Source organism: Anser brachyrhynchus, assembly GCF_964034855.1.
Source record: "Anser brachyrhynchus genome assembly, chromosome: 12".
Taxonomy (NCBI): Eukaryota; Metazoa; Chordata; class Aves; order Anseriformes; family Anatidae; genus Anser; species Anser brachyrhynchus.
The window spans coordinates 5,351,402-5,372,363 of NC_137707.1; the positions used below are offsets into that span (position 1 = coordinate 5,351,402).

The window sequence follows — 20,962 nt, forward strand, 5'->3', positions numbered from 1 at the left end:
TAGCCAACAAAGAAGACTTTTCCCTATGTCTAAAGAGGTAACATGCACATCCCTGTGCCTATGCGACCTAAGGTAGTATTTCTGATAGAGAATCTAACAGTCTTGAAAAGGGGCAGCCTTTAGAGCTAGCATAGCCATCCCCTTCCTCCTTTCTACCTATACCTGTACACATGGAGAGCTGCAAGGAAGAAACAGGCAGTCATTCAGAGGTCAGAAAAAGCAAATTTGGATGAGTCCTTGAGATTCATTTAGCTAATACCTGGATAGTCTCAATTCTGCATCACCACTGAAGGAAAAAGTATGTGCCCATTAAAGAAACAGCTCTATTACAGCTAGTGCTCAGCATATGTGGGGCTTAGAAACCTTCCTCCTAGACCAAGCGGTCCTTCAGCAGTGGAAAATCTAAACCGTTATTAAAAAAAAAAATATCACAATTGTATTCATGTATCTCACACCTTCCCTCTGTGAGAGCCACTCTCTCACCACCTGAAATACTGCTGTTTCTGCACCACCCACTACCTAGCACAGGCTTTTGGCAGCTGAATGCCAAATTGCACAGACTGGTCCAATTGTTGCTGGTGACCACAGCAATGCAAAACTGGGAAGGATTAAAGCCACAGGCAACTGAAGTACAGGCATCCCTGTCTGAACTACAGACTGCTACGCTGGCTATCTTTGAAACTGCGCCGAGATACAAGACTGTAAAGATAGCTACCTATACTTATGCCAACTGATAATCCCATCTTATCTTCCTGAGAGCTGATTGCACTTCAGGAGACCAGACTTCCAACCCAACTCAGCATACAACAGCTTCCAGAGAGAATATTCTCAACAGAGACTGCTTGAAGACATGCAGGCTTGAAAACCTCCCTGAAAGCTGAATATTTGTCTTTGGATGTGCAGGCACATCACCCAAAGCATTCCTACGTGCCCTACGGATGAATCAGAATATAGTTGTTTGTTGGTTAAAAAAAAAGAGGTTTATATATGCTCGCAATTTGTATCATTAATCTTTAATGACAGCAAGAAGCTACAGGTTTATAAATATATATTTTTTTTATAATTGTGACAACCAGTGACTAGATGCAGTTTTGGTGGAAAACAATCTGAAATACTGTAAGGCTAGGTAAGTTACAAGGCATTACTAGAAAAAGTTGATTTTGAACTTTTGGTGATATCACAGTATTGTTACAAATATTAGAAACAAACATTACTTAGTGAAATACAAACATTGCAGAAGAAACTGCAACCAAAAGTAACTTACTCGTAAAGTTTACAGTTAAGAAACAATTTTTTTTTTTCCAACAAAGTCAAGGTAAATCGAAGAAACAACAATAAAAGCTTGCACGTAAGGAGCCCGCTCTTGAACAGACAGCATCTCCATTACCAACAGAAACAATTTACCACTGTGCGGGAGGAGTTAGGTTTGTTTAAACCTCTTCAAGAACCTTAATTTTTTTGTCACACATTTTTTTGTTAGCTTTCCTGCACTGCAACGTGGATTCCAGTCCTAATCAACTTTAAAAACATATATATATATTAGCTTTCTGAGTTTAAAAGTATAATACAATTTGGTTTATTTCTAAGATACAGGAATACAAAATTTTAAAACTCACAACACTAACACAGTGTTTTCTCCTGGAAGGTGACTAGAGAAAAGTACGACGCACGAGACTTGCATAATTGTATGAAATATTGTCTTGCTACTGTTACTCGGAGTATGCTTATGATTTAGTGAAGTCAGATTGCACAAAAAAAGAGCCTAAAAATACAACACCATTTAAGACATAGTTTCCTTAATGACACTTTAACAGAATATCCTACACACAACACAACGATACAGCAACCATAGCAATCAAGTCAATCGCTAAAAAACCAGGTGCACCATAATATTGCATAGAAGGAAATCCCTGGTATAAATACACTTGCACTGGAGACTAGGACTTTTTTCCTGCCTTACTAAATCAACGGACCTAAGTTTTTAAAAAGCACATCTGACATTTGACATTTTTCTTGGCTATATTCTTTGGAATTACTAGTGCATATGTTATTTCAAGCACAGTTTTATTCTGCATGCTATTGTTTAATTTTAAAAAAAAAGAAACTGAAAGGAAAGCTGTTTGCCTACCTCCCCCTAAAAATGAAATGTAAAATGTAAAATAATTGTCTAATGTTGCGTAACAATACAATCAGACCTTTCTCAAAAACAGAAAGCTCAAACAAAACTCAGAATAGCTGAATGAAGAGAATATCCATACAAGATAGGAAACTCCTGGGTTAAAAAACCTCTCCGTAAAATAACTTAAAAGCAATATTCAAAAGGTGGATAAAGAAAGAGTCGAACCTCAGGAACAACCAATATTAATTCCCTTTGATTGTGGAAGACCTACATTCAAGTCCGTACACTGATTAAAGAAGTACTCTTACCACCTAACTATTTTAGGACAATTCTCTCATATAAGCTAAACCTGAGAAATCCTTCCTATTGAAACACAAACGTTTCCCTGAACGTGCTCCATTTTGAAAAATGTCACCATCTTTCATTAAAAAATCCTGATCCGCTCTACATAAGGCTATATATTTTTTTTACTTTACAGCAAAATTGACTACATTTACTTCCTATATTAAAGTATATATGCTCATAAAATGTTAATTTTGGTGCTCACAAAGTTTTTAATTTCAGTAGGTAATCCTTCCATATATTCAGAACACGTACACATGAAATGCATACAGGAAACAGAATTACAGATGACTTGCCAAAAGGCCATGCAGTATATAATTGGAAGGTAGATGTCATTTTCTTTAGATATTCTCTATAGTGAACACTTTAATCCCATGATACAAACTGTGCCGAGAGATCCAGTCCAACTATAAGTTTTAGCTATATGCATTATGCAGCATCAGGTAAATAACAGTAAAAGCTGTAAAGACCATCATGTCTACACAAATAAATTTAATAAAAAACTAGAATTTCTGGTTTCAGATAGAATATATATTTAGAATATCTGTGTAAGTGGTGAATATATACAATAAATATATTTTGTTATATTAACTATAGTCACAGTTTTTTTACCTAGCTAAATAATTTCAGAGGTGTACCAGGAAGACGCGGTTCTGACAGTAACTTCTTTCACTGTAGTATGGGAAAATATGATCAAATTCTTCTGGCTACTACAGGTGCAGGATTTCTGGCACAGCTGAAAAGAGTGTCAGGAATTAGAACTGATTATTAGATTTTTAGTATAAATTTCATTTTAATGAGAACGCCATAGCTAGACTTTTGGTGGGAGCGTGAAGGAACAAATTAGATTTATTCCTAGGAAATGTTGAAAGGCACATAAAGATTTCAATATATAGTTAACAATATGTTAAAAAGCAGATTCTGAGTATTTCTGTCTGTTACTTTATGTTTAAAATACAGAATTAGCAGATGTTTGCCTGTTGGCGCTACTGAAAAACATTTCACGTATCTGTAGAGATCACGCATATGCATGAACAGACAGCTGTTTGTTCAAGTGATGCATCTTCCCCTCACATACACTGCAATAACAAACCGTGTGCACTTGCTCTGCTATTTAATACGATACTGAGGCACACACACGCACAACAAAAAGTTATTTGCAAATGGTAAAAGGAGAATATAATTAACCTGAAGTAATGTACATTTACTGAAAATGAGTATAACATTTCAATTATTTTTTACGCTAATGAATAGTAATGTGGTTAGCTAGCTGAAATTCAGTTTACAGTCACTTAATTGTTTTGATCCCTGCAAGGGCTTCTGTTGATTAGGGTAGATTTCACAAATATTGCCATAAGAGGCATGGAACCACATGCAAAAACTCTACCAGTTTAAATGTGCAACAGCAAACGTGAATGTGTATCAGACACACAGTACGATTTGACTTACTGTAGGAAGTATCACTATTGCACATAAAATAAGATGGCACATTTCATAAAGCTACGACTTTGCACAATAAATGACAGACAGGTTTTTACACCTCCAAAGACATAATGAATGTGATTATCAATAATTCACTTAAAAGTGAAGTATGCTACCTAAGGATTATTGCCTTGCCTACACCCTCTAGCATCACTTGGAAAGGAAGGTGGCATGGGCTTTATCCATGCAAATAAAAACAACTGAGCTGTCATTTTTTCCAGAAAAAATGATTGGCTTGAAGAATTTCTATCCTGAAACATAACTCAAATATTTTACTTTGCCTTCTAAAGTTAACTTTGTGGAACTATGTTCTTTAGAAATGTGTTTGAAAAAAAAAAAGTTGTCTTGCTCCTCTTTCCGTTAAAATGACTGATGCCCTGCCAACGTGAGAAGTACCCTGTTCAGCACAGGCTTTTCCCCTCAAAGTTATCATTTATGTAGATTGTAAGTTCTATTTGGGATTTTTATTTTATTTCACGTCCATTTATCACAATGCTTCTAGCAAACCCCACCTCAATAGCATCAGGCTGAAAACTAAAGGACTGGAAACCATACATGGATGCTGCCAGTGGAAAAAGTACTCGCAGTCAGTGCACCTAGACATGTTTTTGGAAATCTTGAGCAGAAATTAATGTGATAGAAGTGAAACTGTGTAACCAAAGCAGTGCAGCTTCAGCATATATCACTGATAGGTTTCTGTTAGAACACCTCACACTTCTTCCAAAGATGTCATCAGTAGCATCCTCCACTCAAAGCTGGCCGGGCCAACCTCACCTTTCGAGGCTTTAAATGGAGGTGTTTTTAAGTGCTTCCAGAAGACTAGGTCTTCTACTGGAGTTGAAGGTGTATCACTGATAATCCGTGATCAAGCTCAAGCCCATAGTTACCCACGAAACTGAGTGTTGAACTAAACATCAGCTTAATTGCTCGAAAGCTCAGGAGTCAGCTTTCCAAAACATTCTTCTGGTGTGCTACATCCTCAGAAGGTTTAATATTCAGATGTATATTGGACAAAGGGGTTAAAGGTTCATAAACGAATTATAGCATTGGTTAACCTAAAGCGCACAGAAACTACTTTTTTTCCCTCATATGACATCATTAAGATGCTTCAGAAAAACTGTTGCTGCTTTAGTATATGGGTAAGAAAGGCCAAGCAAAAAAATATTTTGGAAAGCTCTAACACATAAATAAGATGTTTGGCTGCATTTCCACCGTATTTCAAAGTGCTTTCAAATGGAGACAGGTTCGCTTCCTTCTCTCCAGTATTAAGGCTCTCACAACAAACTAGGTTTAACTAGAAGACACTTGGGCTTTCTTTATCAAACATACTGCTTAATATGCATTAATCACGAACAGTTTAAGACCCAAGTTCTGCAATTCTATCTTTATAGATGCATGCTAGTGATACATAGGGTTACTTCAATACAAGATCAGGGCCTTAATATTCTAAAATGTGAAATACTCAGCAGGTGCTGACAGTACATTTCTGTTATATTCTATTTCTATGAAGATCACATTGATGAGAAAACTTGTTGGGGAACTAAAACCAAGCTACTAATACTACAGGAAGGCTACAGTTGGTATGATTTCTATGAAACCAGAAAAAGCGGTATAGAGAAATTAAATGAAATGTTCTTTTCCCATCAACTTGCCAGACCATTTTTTCCAGAATTCACAGGTTTAATTATTCTGACTCAATCAGACCCTCAGGAGACAAAAGTGCCCTCAATTCCCACTGAAGTTGAAAGGTTCCATGAGAACCTGGCATTAATCAAGCTGTTTGGGATATTTAACCCTCACGAGGAGCACAAAGAATACAGTTAGAATTACACTTCATTCCTAAACAATCTACAAAAGGTCCAAAATGTTGAACGCCTGATCCTACAGCCCTTCATAATAGGAAGATGACACCAGCATTTGTTCTGCCACTCTCAGAAGTCATCTTTGTAGACGTCCCTCACCTGCAAACACAAACGTGCCTAAATCCTGGAAAGCCGGCACCCAGATTTGGCACCAGCACAACCTGTATTCAGCCAAACTCCTGAAAAAGCAAGTTTAAAAAGGAAAATGCTGTTCTCTGCTAGTAACATCCAAAATAGATCTTTGAGGGCAGAAGTCAACATACTCTGCAATTTCAATGTTTTTTATTGGTACATCTCTACTTCTACGCAAAAATATTACTTTTCCTCAATCTGACTGAGTACATATAGCTAGCCTTGTGAAATCTGCCACTTTCCGGAATTATTCTAAAAATCTGGAATGTTTTGTTTTGCAAAAGGCAAGCTCCTGCCCTTATACCTTAGCATAACAACTTCAATTAGACTGTTAACAGAAATAAAACTGGAAATGTTGCTTGGGATGCAAACCAAATTTATGGATTCAATTCCTGCCACCTCTAATTCTTTGGTGCAACTTCAGGACTATCCTGCCAACCTGACCACGAGCAGCTTTCTGGGAACAATCCTACTGAAACAAGCATGACAGATCTTTACAATGTATCACATGGATTTTAAAACAAAATGCTTGCTTTATAAAACCTGTTAGTAGGCTGTATTGCCATTAATACGTGACACTATTTTTCTTAGCATTTTTCTAAATATGCTTGAATATATGGAACAGGGTTCAAAATTTTAAAACTTTTATAGTCTTTGCTACAAACCCATCAGCCATTTTTACAGCATGAGAAATACAGCCATACCTGGGGGTATCTGTTATGGGGTTCAACACCACCATCTGTCCCCTGCAATTAACACGAGTGACCGCGTCCGCGTGGACGCTGGGGTCTGTGGGGCTCTGGGAAGGGACCCAGCACCTCAACGGAGCCAGGCTTGGCGAGGTGGGCTGAGGAAAGAGGATGGGTGCCCACGGCAGTGCTGCCTGTGTTTCCAGAACCCAGTGCTGTGGGCACAGCACCCGGGAAGATCTGTTTGCACCAGTGGATCCTGATTTTCACTGATAAGTCCTGCAAATATTGACAGCCTCCCTCCCCTCATTCCAGACCCTCACCGTGCAGCAGCTTTGGTCACGAGCTCGAGGCGGAAAACACCGCGGTGTGCCGGCCACACTGCTGCCGTGGGGCTTAACACCTCGCACCCAGCCTTCGTCCTGACTGGAGCCTGAACGCTTATCCCTACGCGGCGTTAACAAGATAGAAAAGATAAATAATTTATCTGTAAACGGAATTCAAAAAAATATCTTCTGGCGGCTTACGAAGAAGCTTCTGGAAAGGTGGGCTGGGTGGGGCTGCGGTTGGGACGGCGGGAAGGGTGAGGTGAGGCGAGGCGAGGCCGGAGGGTGCTGGGGCGGCTCTGTGAGGCGAGGCGAGGCCGGAGGGTGCCATGGCCGTCCCGTGAGGCGAGCTGCAGCCGGAGGCCGCTGGGGCCGTCCCGTGAGGTGAAACAGGGTGCCGCGGCCGCCCCGCGAGGCGAGGCCGGAGGGTGCCGGGTCCCCCTCAGATGAAGTGGATCCAGGCGGTGCTGTCGGGGTCCTGCGGCGGGCAGACGGCGGCCGGGGACGGCGGCCGGCCCCGCAGGCGGTAGTTGGCGCCGCCGTTGTTGTCCCAGTACTCGGCGCCGGCCACGCGGTAGCGGACGGCGAACTCCAGCGTGGCGTCGGCGGCGACGGCGGCGCCGAGGGGCAGGTGGAAGGCGAAGCGGTCGGTGCTGCCGCCGGGGGGGCCGGAGGGCTGGTAGGCGGCGGGCACCTCGGCGCAGCTGGCCCAGCGGTTGAGCGTGTAGCGCACCGACACGGCCTTCTCGTAGGCCAGGTTGAGGACGCGCACGGCGCCGCGCAGCCCCGCCGGCTCCGCCCGCACCCACTCCAGCCTCACCTTGTGCTGCCGAACCCGCTCCGCGAAGCCGGGGCTGGCGCCGGGCTGCGGGGGGAAGAGCGGCTCCAGGAGCGGCGGCGGCGGCCCGAAGAGCACCGGCTCCAGCTCGCCCAGCGCCGGAGGCTTCCTGGTCTTGAGGAGGTCGGCGGGGCGCGGAGGCGGCGGTACCCGCGGCAGGTCGGCCTGGCAGAAGTGGCGCACGGAGGTGAGCTCCAGGCCGAGCGAGTCGGCGAAGCGAACCGTCTTGCGGCGCGCCGGGCTCTGCTGCAGCGCCGGCCGCAGGCTGCGGTCGCCGGGCGTGGGCAGCGACTTGGCCCGGCGGCGCTGCGTGGGGCTGGGCGGCACGGCGGGCACCGACGGCTCCCGGCCCCGGGGCGCCGCCGGGGGCTTCTCGGCCGCCGCTTCCCTCACCACGGGCGGCGGCGGCGGCGGAGAAGGAGGAGGAGGAGGAGGATCGCCGTCGGGGCTGCAGCCGCCCTTGCACTGCTCGGCCAGGCTGCCATAGAGGCAGGCGCTGCAGCTGAAGTTGCGCGGCAGGTAGAGCCGGGGCGGCGGGGCGGGCACGGCGCTGTGCAGGGAGCCGGCTTTATCCATCGGGGCGGATGGCGAGGGGGGCTAGCGCCCTGCTCGCCGCCTCAGCCCGGCGGCCTCCCCGCTGCGGCCGGCCCCGGGGCCCGCCGGTGGGTGCGGGATGCGCCGCCGCTCGTCATCCTCCTGCCCCCATCGCCTGCTCGGAGCGCAGCCCCGGCTGCTGCCACGGCTCTGCGGCTGCCCTCGCTCTCCTCCTCCTCTTCTTCCTCCTCTTCTTCTTCCTCCTCCTCTTCTTCCTCCTCCTCCTCCTCCTCCTCCGCCTCCGCGCTGCGTTCTGGGTCTTTCCCGGAGGATCTCACCCAGCAGGAGGAGGCGGGCAGGATTCCCCGCTTACGGTTCATTGCGGCGCTCTTCCCCGTCCGACCCGTTACAGAAATAGCTGCTGAAAGGAAGAGGCAAAAGGCTCTGGCAGATTAGAAGGGGGCGATAAGAAACGGCTGGCTCGCGAGCTGGAGCCCGCAGTGTACATTTAAAGGAAGAAATCCAGCTAATCCGCTATAATGCGATTAGGGTGCATCTGCCGAATAAAATACACCTGCCAGAGCCCGGCTACAGATTGCCATCTGTAGGAAGAACAGCTCCGGTCTAGACGCGGAGGGCTGATGAAGAAAACACAAACAGCGTTTGTTCTTTTCAGAAGGTTATTTAATAATTGCCAGGCAATATTCAAATGAATTAGAAGTAATGAAAACCAGAGCTGGTGCGGGCAGTTCAAGGAGCTAACAGACTAGTTTAGCAAGCCGCTTCATTCCAGTCTTTCGGTAATCTGGTGCTCATTTTTAATTAGTAAATTGCATTAAAAGCAATGATCCTGCCAAAGGCTGAGCCTGAACTGTGTTGACATCTGATTCTCATTTAACTTCTGAGCAGGAGCTTTTACACCTTCGTCATTTTATTTGCAGCACTCGGTGTTCCTTTGCAAGTCTAGGCAGTGGAAATACGGCTGATGGGATTACCAATGGGACAAGTGAGCCTGGTAAGGACCAAGAGTTTAAAAAAAGCCACCAGGACACAGGGAAAAGCTTCCCGTTGTCTTATATTAAAGCTATTGGCTTTAATTCCTTTCTTAGTAAGTAAGAAAATAATTCCTATGTTATTTCCACTGAGTCCCAAATCTTTTTAATGGCACATGGTTCATAAGGAGGGAATGAAAAAAATATGCCCAGCAGTGTTGAATTTGACAATGCTATACTTCCCAGTGATTTGTGGTGGCATTCTCTTAAATTCATAGGATGATCACAACTTTTGAAAAGTCAAATAGTAGTAACATAAAGAATTACATCTGAATTCACTAGCACAGGATCTTATCACTGTCTTACATGTACTTTAACTCACACTACAGGAAGGATTCATTAAGCAGCTTTTCCATGCTTCCCTTACAAAAATGAGCATTTCAAGAAAACGCGAACTCATGCTTGGTTTTCATCTGCTCATATTAATTTAGGGGAGAAAAAGAACTGACCCAAATAGTTGTTGGAACAGGCTTTAAGGCTGCATCCTTTAAAATGCTTTTAGTAATTTGTCTGTCACAGTGAAAACACTTGATTCTTTTTTTTTTTTTGCTAATGTTAACTTCACTTTTAAACCACTGGACAGTGAGAAATTTGTTACATTAATGTGTAAAGTCTTTGTGTTTTTAAGCTATTGTGAAACTATCAGAACTAATAAGCTAAAGTGGCTTAAACCTGATTTTGTATAGGAAGGCTTTTCAGTCAGTTTTGGACACGTCTGTGGTATATACTGGCAACAAGACTGGGGTAAGTTGGTTTCTGCTGTATTTTACACAATAGGGATGCCTTAGCAGCGTTCAGCTTCCCCTCTTCTGGTAACTTTAGTTGCCTAACTTCTTCTTATCATAAACTTGTGTAATACTCCTGTTTTTTTGGCTTTTTCAAGCCTCTTGTTGCAGCCCACAATCTTGGTAATATTTCGTGGAAAAAAAAAAAACAAAAACACAACAACCAACTCCTTTCTTCACTGGTGATTGTAAGCTGTGTAGCTCATGTGAGTGAGTTAAAAATGTAGATTTCCCCAAAGTTGGTAAACCAAAGACTGGCATAAAAAGTGAGAAAATCCTGTGATAAGAAAACAAAAATATAACATAGCTTTGGACTAGCGAGTTCAAAGCAGCATGAGATGCAGATGGACAGCCACATAAACTGATTCATGTAATGAGAATACTTCAGAAATTTCAGTTCATCATTTTTTTTTTTCTGTCTCTTTCTTTTTTTGCAAAAGAAGGAGTAGAGGGAGACTTCGTATAAATGAATGCCCACTGTAAAAAAATCACAGAATATCCTTGTGGAGTAGAGTTAAAGAAAGCCTTTTACAGGGAATGGGAATTAAATGGTAACTAAATCATCAAGACATCAGTTTACCGGTTAATCCTGGAGGCGCTCAGATTTTCACCTGTGATTTCCCCCAGTGACCTCAAGCTCTGGCACACACAGGCACCTCAGCCTTGTCTCTCTTGAGCACTGTCACCATGTAAACTCACCAGGAATACCAGGATCCACAGCAGAAGTATTTCTCACTGTAATTTTCTTGATCTAAACATTCTGCTCATGTTGTTCTGAATGTACCATAGGGGTTGCGCTGCTGCTTTTTTTATGCTTTTGCTCATTTCCAAACAGTGAGGCTGTGGGGACACGTACCGCATCTTTCACTTCTGAATGTGTCTTTATTACTAGGCTGGCCTTGCTCTTCCTATGAATTTAAGAAAGATGTAGTAAATTAAACAGTTTGAGGCACTGAAATTTAACAAACATACACAGAAATTCCCTCAAATAGCCTGTAGCCTTGTGCTGTGATGTGGAAAGTGTGGCAAGAGTTTGTAATGGGAAGCGTCAGACACCTTCACTTCTAACAGGAAATTCTTTCAGCTTTGCCTGCTGTAAATAATTGTACACAACAAATGCTAACATTCTTAGAAGTGAGCAAGCACTACCACATATGCAAAAACTATGGCTTAATATATGCAGTGGTAGGCACCCGTACACCACCTCCTCTCTATCTCTATTTAGTTCACAGAATTACGAACATGTAAGTTTAAAAGTCTGTTGTTTTACATTGCTAGCTACATGAAGGACATTATCCAAGGCTCTTTTCTAAATATTAACGTCAGCAGCAATTTGATAATGAAATAATTAGTTCTGACATAGCTAGCCCTTCTAAAGCAATACCCTCTACCTTTTCACTGGAAAACAGTATTTTTATGACAAGACAATTTTGAAGGTTCCAGCAGGACTAGATCAGTTGTCATGTAAATCGTTGAGCTCTGCAGTGTTGCTCTATTATAGCATAAGAAGAGAAAAGGTCTTACATTAAAACTAGTCTCCATTGACTTAGGAAATGGCAATCAGGCATTGTTTTTATTCCTACAGCCTCCTCTCCTTTGGCAGATTTAAATAGCACAACCGTAGAGTAAAATTTTGTCGTAATAACATTGTCCTACTAACTTTTTGTAGACCAATCACTGCATCTTCCAGCTGGCATCAAAAATTTTAAAGACAGCCTCTTGTTCTGCCTGTGTAGCACTGAGTGACCCTGACATTTCCACAGTGCCAAACTGCATTTAAAATCAGTCTGATGCCTGAGAATTTCCAGCTAACCAAACAGAACCTGGTCCTCTCTTTTAATACAATTTAAACAATGTGGAGAGCAAAACTGATTCAAGTCACTGAAGGCAACGAACTGGGAGCTTTCTTCTGTTGCATTTATTTATTGTCTTGACTCCAGGTAATCTAGGAGAAAGCGGATGCTGGTGCTGGGGAGCATTAAGCAGAACTACGATGGAACCACTAATAGGGGAGGAGTGTCTGAGTGCTGGGGCTTATCCAAAGTGGCCACTGTCACATGTCTGCTCCAACTTTCCAGAACAGGTTTATTTTTAGTAATGAGAATTGTAGGGAGATAAAATGGATGTAAAGGCGAAGTGCATTACGATTACATCAGCTTTTGAGATGAAGTTGTGACTCAGTACGTGAATTCAAAAGGTCAGCTTCTACTCTCATTTACATCTGTGCAGCTCTTCTGATGCTGATGAACTATGTAGGTGTTACACTAGAATATCACCAAAGATTTTAATAATTTTATGTGACTACATGAATCTGGCTCCGATATTCACATTGACAGTTTATAAGCCTTGAATGATCCATTTGTTCTGCATGCATATATTTAAAAAAAAGCACCCCTAAAACCATTTCATGTTAGTGAATAACTCAGACCTCTAATTTTCCCTGAGAAAATATCTTAGCCAAATCTCAGAGAAATGTCAGATTAGAACTGGGTAATATACCTGAGCGAGGCATAAAATATTGAAGTATCCTGTCAAAGAACAATTTGAATGATATTGATCTTTAATAGCAGATATTAGCTTCTCCTAACCAGGATGTGCAGTCTTTAACTATGAGGATGGGAGCTGTGTGATTCACGGAGTTGTATCCAGGATGTTTGGTCTCAGAGATCAGTGAATGTTTTCCACAGGACTGCATGTTCTGACCAACAGAGCTGTGGCACTTTGAAGGGTAACTTTGTGGCTGGTTTGTGGGTTGCTTTTTTTGCTTTTTACTTTAAATATCAAGATGCAAAGAAACCTATAGTAATAACAAGAAGATAGAATACTAAGAGTTTACCTCAGTTCACGACCTTGTGAATCTGCCTTCTGTACGTCTTGAAGCTCACACACAATTTTATTAGTTAAGCATTAACCACCTCTGTTGACTTAAGTGACTGGCTTAAGACTTCAGGAAAGTGCGTAAGCTATAAAAAGCCCCAAATTAAGACTGCAATGGAAAAAGCAAAGAAAAAAAAAAGAACCTGTCATTTTTCGGAGAAGATGATAAAGAGCATTCCACTTAAAGTATTTTTTCTCATACAAATAGTTCTGCTCTTTTTAAACAGATTGCTTGTTTTCAACAAGGATGAGTAACAGCAGTGCTAGGACTCTTTTGGTCCTAAAACTTTTAATGTAGAATTTCATGAAAAGATCTGAATAAATGCACTTTGGGATGTCCCCAAATCCCATTTTCTGCTAAGAGTGTTGGCAACTGTCTTAATGCCATCCTATAAAATAAACACAGGACTGTTTCTAGCAACTGCAAATGGTCTCAGTAGTGCTTGCTAATGGTTTCAGAAATTAAAACATGCACCTCACATCCTTGATTTAATTTTTATATTTTTCAAATTTAAAGGTCTGTTGGTCAGGCAGCGATTCATTGTAAGTGATTAATTGTAATAGATTATTTAGATTCATGGTATTGTAAGATCAGTTTGTCTCCTCATTTTGTATTTGTTTCTTCATCACTTTTTCTTTCATTTCCTCTGTTTGGCCATTTCACATCCATTTTCCTCCTGCACACAACTCTTGCCCTATTCACGTTTTTAGACTTTATATAGACTCCCTCCTTCCTCAGTGTGCATTCAGCACTTTGCTTTGGTTTTTCCCCCTTTCAAGCTGCCTGGTTCCGTCGTTTCTCCAATTTGCGGTCCTTGGCTGCCCGTCCAAGCCCTCTGAAGGGCTTCAGAGCCCTTCCTCGCCTGGCATCTCCAGCCACCTCAGCTTCAGGTACGAACACCCACATCCACCTACAGGTGTGTATTTCCCATCCACACCCGCCCCCAGCACCCACGGGAGAAGCCCAGCTCGGAAGGGAGGCCCGGAGCGGAGGGGCAGCCGCCGTCCCCGCCTCGTTTCCTCACAGACAGATCCCCCCGGGGCCCTCCCCTCAGGGGCCCGGCGCCATTTTCCCGCCCGGGGCGTTGCCGTGGCGACGTCCCCTCAGGCGGCGATGGCGGGGCCGGGGCCGGGCGGGACGCGGGGCGCGGCGGGCGGCTGTGGCGGCGGGGGGCGGCGGGCGGCGCGGGCCCTGCTGCGCCTCAGCGACCGCGGCGCCGCCCCGGAGAGCCGGGCCCCGGGCTGCGGCTGGGAGGAGGCCGTGAGTTTTACGGCAGAGTGAATCTTTGACGTTATTTTATAGGGGTGTGGGGCTTTTTGTGCTCGTTTTTACACGCAGAGTGAAGAAAAAAAGGCATCTGCTTCTCGGAGATGCTGAAGGAGTGACCAGTGCTGACCTGTGACACATAAATGCGTCAGAGGTTACACTTGTCTCTTCTCTCTGATGGTAAAACTGAAAGTCTGTGCGGAAGGATTATGATAACTCTCAGTTCCTTCTTTCAGTTCAGGAGTTCTTTTCATTTTTTTTTTTTTCAGTTCAGGTGTATGCAACACAACAGACTAGGCCTGCTTAGGAATTAACCTCCTTGTTTTGTACTCAGAAATGCTGTGTTCGTTTACATCAGCCAAGGCTATTCCTCCTACATTTTCCTTACAATGCTCTAGCTTGTCTTAGATTTAACATGTTTCTCTATTACCAGGTGCAAGGCTGGGGTACCACCGATCCACTTGCTTGCTTTCAGCTGCAAAAACAAATCAAGAAATCAAAGGCAAGTGAAACTTCCAACAGTTGCCTGCTTTGCTTAGACATATTGCAAGCTACTGACAAATGTTCAGGCCAAGAAGTCAAGACTACAAGAAATCAATCAAAATCAGAAAGCAAGTTAAACATAGAGGCTGATACTGCTTCAGAAGAGATTTCAATCCATTCTAGTAAGTCTAACTGTTCTACAACATATGGCAGTAAAACAGAAATACGTAACAAAAAGGTACGCTCTTTCAGAACATGCCAGGGTGAAAAGAAGAACCTGCCAATAAAAGAATACTGTATGTGGAACCTAGAAGATGTGAAAAATCCAGATGCTGTAAAGCATAAAGCGATAAAACCCCAGGCACTTGATGTGCTTGATCCAAATGGCTGTGAATCTTTGACTTCAAAATCTTCACAAGTACTTCCACCTGTGAAACATGCCACTCCCAAGGATACTTCAGACCCTTCCTGGAAGAACAAGCAAGCCATTATCCTTCCGAACACACTCAATGGTACTTCAGTTGAGATTGCTTCCTGCAGTCATGACGCTAAAGGAACAGAGCAAAAGGGTAAAAAAGGAACTGACACCATGAATGATAAAATGAAGGAAAAAGGAGAAATTCATGAACTGTCAGCATTTTTCTCAAGTCATTCAGAGGTCTCCCTCCTGCAGGAAGATCCTGAACAGTTATCCTGGGACTGTGCTCTTACATCTGACAGAAGTATTGCAACCATTCCTAATCCTGTTGCTTCCAAAAAGAACATTCATCACGCCTGTACGCAGGTTCCACACACAAAAGGAATACAATACACAAAACGTGACATCCGAGGCTCTTTAACCTACAATGCCAGGAACAGGTATGCTGAGGTCAAGGAAGGAAACAAATCAAAAATGCAGGCGGCTCCCCTGCTTTCTGGACTATTACCTTCCCTAAAGGCCAGTCACACTGCAAGAGCTGAACTGCCACCTAGACTGAACTAACACTTCTGTATTGTAATCTCACGCTTTTTTTTTTTTTCCTTGTTAACTTATGGGGAAGAAAAAATAAAATTTCCTTGTGAGCCGCTGGGATATTTGTAGTTTTTTAAAATGCTATTAATAGCATAAGCTGATGAATGCCAATTACTTTCACATAGGTTTAGTTTCTTCCTGACCACAAGATAGATCCATTAGTCTTAACAGCTTATTCTGGGGATGAAGTGCAGCCTCTTCATTTAGATTCACTCTGAATGACTACTGTAGCCTACTGTGATAATTATGTATTTGATACTGCTGATCACTGAAACAATGTCTAACTATAAGAACATTCTACTCTGCAAGGCCTTGAATAATACCCTTAAAACAGTGCTAAATCCTATTGAGCTTCACAGACAAACATTTGCGTACATTCCTTGCTAATTTGGCACCTGGAAGAAACAGAAATGATCTGGAAAGCAGACAGTGGTGAGACTGACAGTCATTTACAATGTTTGGTCTTGTTTAAAGTAGATTTATTTTTTAATCCTGTTTTCTTTGCTTGTTTCTGTTTAATAGATGTGTATTCTTGTATTCTTGTTTCGTCTCATCATACTAAGTAGGGCTTCCAGATCAAGTTCTGTTTTGTTTTTGTGTTAAACAAAAAGCAAATTAAAAATCAGCGGTCTTTCCGTAGAGACATCAGTAACTGCAATTCAATTGTAGCAGCTTTTTCCCCACAAAGAGCATGTTCCTTCCCATTCAGGACAGATTCACTGCAACTTACCCTTCCCCTCTTCTGATGCTTTGATTAAGATTTGGAGTAGGGAAAGATAATATCAGTGCAAGACCCCCAATAGGATATAGTTTAAAACAGAGCTTTAGATTGAGGAATTCCGTACCTTTTCAGATTTATATCTTTACTAATTAAGCACGTGCATAGATGTAAAGTTTTTAGCAGTTTTCTGGCCTCAACTTGTTAATTGTGTTCAAGTATCTGAACATCACAGCTAGAGAATAATCACCTTCCAGATGTGTAGTTTCAAAGGAAGAAAAGAAAAAAAGATGACAAATATTCTGTGTACCTAAATAAACTATTGTGGTTTATTCTTTTAAAAAAGAGAAGGATGATGTGGTTTTCTCTCTTCCCCCAGTACTGAAGTGACATGACCTCCAGAGAAGAACACAGGAGTTGAGCGCTATTGTTAAGTAACAATTCCAAGCTGTTCGCTTTGTCTCATAACATTATTCTTCTGGGAATTGCTTAGGGAAATCTAGAAACCTTTTAGAACAGTAATTTGTATAGCAGGTGTGTAACAATTCTTTAAGCATGTACAGCGGCGTATCAGCTCGAGGTGCAGAGCCCTTGCACTGGAGGTTAGAACAGGGCCACCATTTGGGGGGCAGTAAACCTGATTTTTCAAGCTACAGCACCTCTGTGTGGGAGGGGAGTGCCACCTACTGAATGGCTAACAAAATAAGCACTTCTACCAGAAATAGCACAAAGTTGCTCTCAAGGTGTCTTCTGCATTCCTTCGCTCTTCTTGAAGAAGAAAAGCTAAGTATTTCAATCTGAAATGGCAGTATTTTTTTGTACCTGTTTGCTATTTTGTTGTGAATCAAGAGGGAAAATTCTAAAGGTGTTGCTTTGGACAAACATATAATGTGATTATTGTTCAAAAAGGGAACAAGACATCACTCTGTTCAAATCTTGACAATGCAGTGGTACAGTTTCTCAACATTCTTGTCAATGATCTATTTCAACTGTTTTTGCCCAACAAATAGCTACAAAAATTTACTATCTCCCCACTACAGTATTTCCCTCAAAAGTTTTAGTGTAGTTACATTTATAGCAGTCATGTAATAGATCTTTGATAAGTATGCACAACGATACATCAGCTTAAGATATGGAAAATGAGACATCAGGAGAAATTCACTCTACACACATTCATACAGGACAGTAAGTATCAATGCTTTGTATTACCTCTACTTAATAAATTACTTAGATTTCATAAAGTGTCTGTATCATACATCATTTTATGTTGCTTTTATGTTGCAAAGTCAATTTATACATACCTTAGGGAAGAATGTATCAATAAGGTTTTGTTTCAATGTGATGCTTTTGTGATATTAAAGAAACAGGGAAAATAGGGAAAATAGGGAAATAGGGTAAGTGGGAATATTAATTTCCATTCATATTTTGATGCAGAAGAATTATCCTTATAGCTGCTACTAAGATCTATATGCATCTTTCATCTCTTTCAAAACTCTAGGTAACTGAAAATCTCCACCAATGATTTTTTGCAGTCAAGATCTTAGTTGTTAATTTCCAGGAAACATACTTTTTTTTGTAATAGTAGTAGTAACTTTTGTCTTACCTGTTATTCAATCATAGTGCTACAATTATTCATTCTGACAGAACAGAGACATCCTCTAACAAACCATATTCTTCACTTCTTTGTCCCCTTCCCTCTCACTTCTCTTTTGGCAGTGTCTTTTCCAGTCCTGTGCTTCATATTTAAATATAAAATACAAGCTCTCCACTGGAAGGATCCTTCACAAACAGTCCCAAGATAAGTAACTTGAGTCCACTTGTTTCAAGTCCTCTGTTTTTCACTACATAGAAAATTCAAATGTATATGCATCTATGAAATTAATAACATTAATAACGGTGAGGAAGGAAAGAGTCTCTCCCACTCAGAGAACAGAAAATATTGCTGCTTCAGCAAGCAAACTGCAAAATGAACTGCATTATCAGTTAACAGTGAGTAAAGCCAAACGTTCATTATAGTGCTTACAAGTTGCAGCCACTGCAGACAGCTAACCCATTCTTTATAGAAAAAAAAGTTCAAAGTTGAACCTAAAAATTATATTTCCACTAGTAACTAATACAGAACTTCTGTACTTTGTTTCACAGGTAAAAGGCTCGGGCAGAGATGCTCCTTTCATTGCCATCAGGTACAAAACAAGTCCCCACTCCCCCAAATACCAGTAAGCAAAATTGTTACTTACAATATGGTTGTAGTAGCTCATGGAGACTTGGCCCAGTCAACCAAGTTTACAGGAGATTCAATTAAAAACTAATTGCAATTTAATCGCCAGCAAATCTCCTGCAAGAAATGATATTTCCAGGAGGGGAACATTTCTAGCCTACCATAGCAAACCTTTCCATTGTGCTCCCTTAACAAATGGCTTTAAAGAAGAAAGGGATACTGGCCAATTTTGTTCTGCTCACACTTCTCAGGACAAACAGAAGGATTTGCCAAGAAAGGGGTGTAACAAAAGTCACCCAGCAAGGCTGCTAAGTAAAAAATTGGAACAGAAAGATACAAATTCACAACACTTAAGTCATGATAAACATAATTAAGTTATGTGACCTTGAAGACACTGGGTTCTTCTACCCCAGGAAACAGCAGCTTCTTGTTTACATGCAGATTCTCTCAAGAATAAAACCATTCCTGCTCAGGGAAAGGAAATAAACTTAAGTGCTAGATCAACTGGGAGTGTTTCCTGCATTCAAGGTGCCAAAACAAAACAAGCGAAAGGGAATTGGTAACAACTGTAAAAATACAATGAGAGAACACCTGAAAGCTAAATCAATGCTTCTGTATTTTTGTCTTAGGTCCAGACTTCCAACGGACTGACTCCAGAGAACACTTTGTCAAATCCTGGAGCCAGAAAGAAAATCTGCCTCTCTTAAATTCAATTGTTTTGACAGAATGCAATCAATCAGCTTGCCAACAAGCAATTTCTTTAAGTGAAGGAAATTCAGAATCTAAACACAAACTGATCCGGGGATGCTTTTACTGCCAACAGAAATAACAGTAAGTTCTCAGCAACACCAAACAAGAAAGTAGTTCAAAAACACGTGGGGCTGATCTCTGAACAGCTATCGGCTTCTCGATCTGTTCTTAATCAAGAGTCAGAATTTGTCCTGCCTTTTAGACTGCCTAGCCATCTTTGCAAGTTTCTGAGGACAGTCTGTTCAAAGTAGCTGACTTTTGTCCACAGGCGAAATCTGCTCTATCTGAATAACAAGCCTGAAATAACTCAACCCAAACTAAGCAGAATGTAATTCCTACAGCAGGAATAGCCTGTTATTCCTGCAAGGGTAGTCAGTTCCAAATACATTGACCCTTTCAAATATAACTTTAAATGCTCTGAACGGGAATTTACTTTCTAGATACTTACCACATACTGCCCCCTGGAAATACCTTCTATATTTTGCTACCACTGGTGCTGAATGCTGCCTCACACACTTACCTCAGTGTCTGATGGCACTGAAAACAGCAGCCTGGTACACCACAGAGAGCGTTTCAGTCGTGACTATAGCTGCTGGAGTAGCACAGATGAACTTTCAGTCACAGAGCATCTGGTCGTTCACCTACTCTGAATTAATACGGAAGTCTGAATTAATACGGAAGTTGACAAGATACACAAGTAAAAATTAAAACATTTTATATTCTCCAACAGAGAATGGTGGGATCATTATTATTAAGCATGGGGACTATACAGAAGGGGACAAGTATCATCCATGCTAGCATAATAGTATTAATTTTTAATAGTATTTTTAATACTATTTTTTCAATTACATACAACGTATTGCAAAATAATATGGGCTATTAGAGAAGATTGTGATTTTCTAGCAGGGTACTTTGAAAGCTATTAGTCACAAAGCAGTTAATTCCTGCTTAGGACTCGAGAGATCTTGAAAATTACAGTAGAGAGTGAAGAACTCGAAGTAATCCTTCTGTCCTGACAGTCTGCTTTAGAAGAAAGGCACATCAGTGAGCTGAAACTACAAAGGTATTCCATTGTGCATGCAAGATAATTTAAATTTTGCATTCATTGCTGAGAAGTTTGAGGTGGAGCACCACTACTGCTGCCAGCCTGGATGCTGCTGGTCAGAAGAACCCAGCCCCAGCTACAGACATCCAAGTCAGCGCAGAAGTCTCTGCACAGGCTCAGTTAAAGAAGAGAACCTCTCTAATGGGTGTTCCAGGTTCATACAATGCAGCACCTTGTTATTCTGATTACATTTGTGTTTTAAGTTTAACCTTCCTAGGATTCATTGGTAAGTAGGAGTACAAAACAAAACTCAACTTTTTTGCAGCCTCTGGAGATCAAGGACTGACACTGTAAGATCGCTGTAAGTTACAAAACCTTTACCAAACCAAAAGATAACCAGCTTTCAAAAGGTAAGATGTTAAGGAGGAATG

General features: G+C 41.9%; 3 protein-coding genes across 13 annotated transcripts in view; 1 reads left to right on the top strand and 2 right to left on the bottom strand.

The window, feature by feature from the left end:
- ATMIN (ATM interactor) overlaps positions 1-20,962 on the bottom strand; it is a 41,215-nt gene that overhangs the window by 4,372 nt on the left and 15,881 nt on the right. For 2 of the 3 annotated variants that reach the window (XR_013938379.1, XR_013938380.1), the window contains exon 5: positions 18,756-20,132. The gene's annotated coding sequence lies outside the window, so the exon portion shown is untranslated. Of the gene's footprint in view, positions 1-18,755; positions 20,133-20,962 lie in introns of those variants that run through there. The other variant, XR_013938381.1, reaches the window with a different exon arrangement.
- LOC308176563 (protein phosphatase 1 regulatory subunit 3E-like) lies at positions 981-9,259 on the bottom strand. The gene has a single exon (XM_080552489.1). It carries the CDS (start codon positions 8,364-8,366, stop codon positions 7,395-7,397), a length of 972 nt encoding a protein of 323 aa, XP_080408615.1. The 5' UTR covers positions 8,367-9,259; the 3' UTR covers positions 981-7,394.
- LOC308176558 (uncharacterized protein C16orf46 homolog) lies at positions 7,838-15,858 on the top strand. Of its 9 annotated transcripts, none has more exons than XM_080552474.1 (5): positions 7,838-7,977; positions 9,266-9,339; positions 10,063-10,120; positions 13,819-13,955; positions 14,739-15,858. In XM_080552474.1, the coding sequence occupies exons 2-5, from the start codon at positions 9,310-9,312 to the stop codon at positions 15,768-15,770; spliced, it is 1,257 nt and encodes a 418-aa protein (XP_080408600.1). In that variant the 5' UTR covers positions 7,838-7,977; positions 9,266-9,309; the 3' UTR covers positions 15,771-15,858. The 9 variants fall into 9 exon arrangements, 5 of the variants coding, with proteins under 5 accessions (XP_080408600.1, XP_080408603.1, XP_080408601.1 ...); XM_080552475.1 differs by lacking the exon at positions 7,838-7,977 and adding an exon at positions 8,240-8,309; XR_013938387.1 differs by lacking the exon at positions 7,838-7,977 and having other exon boundaries at positions 9,264-9,339; positions 12,753-13,929; positions 14,739-14,875.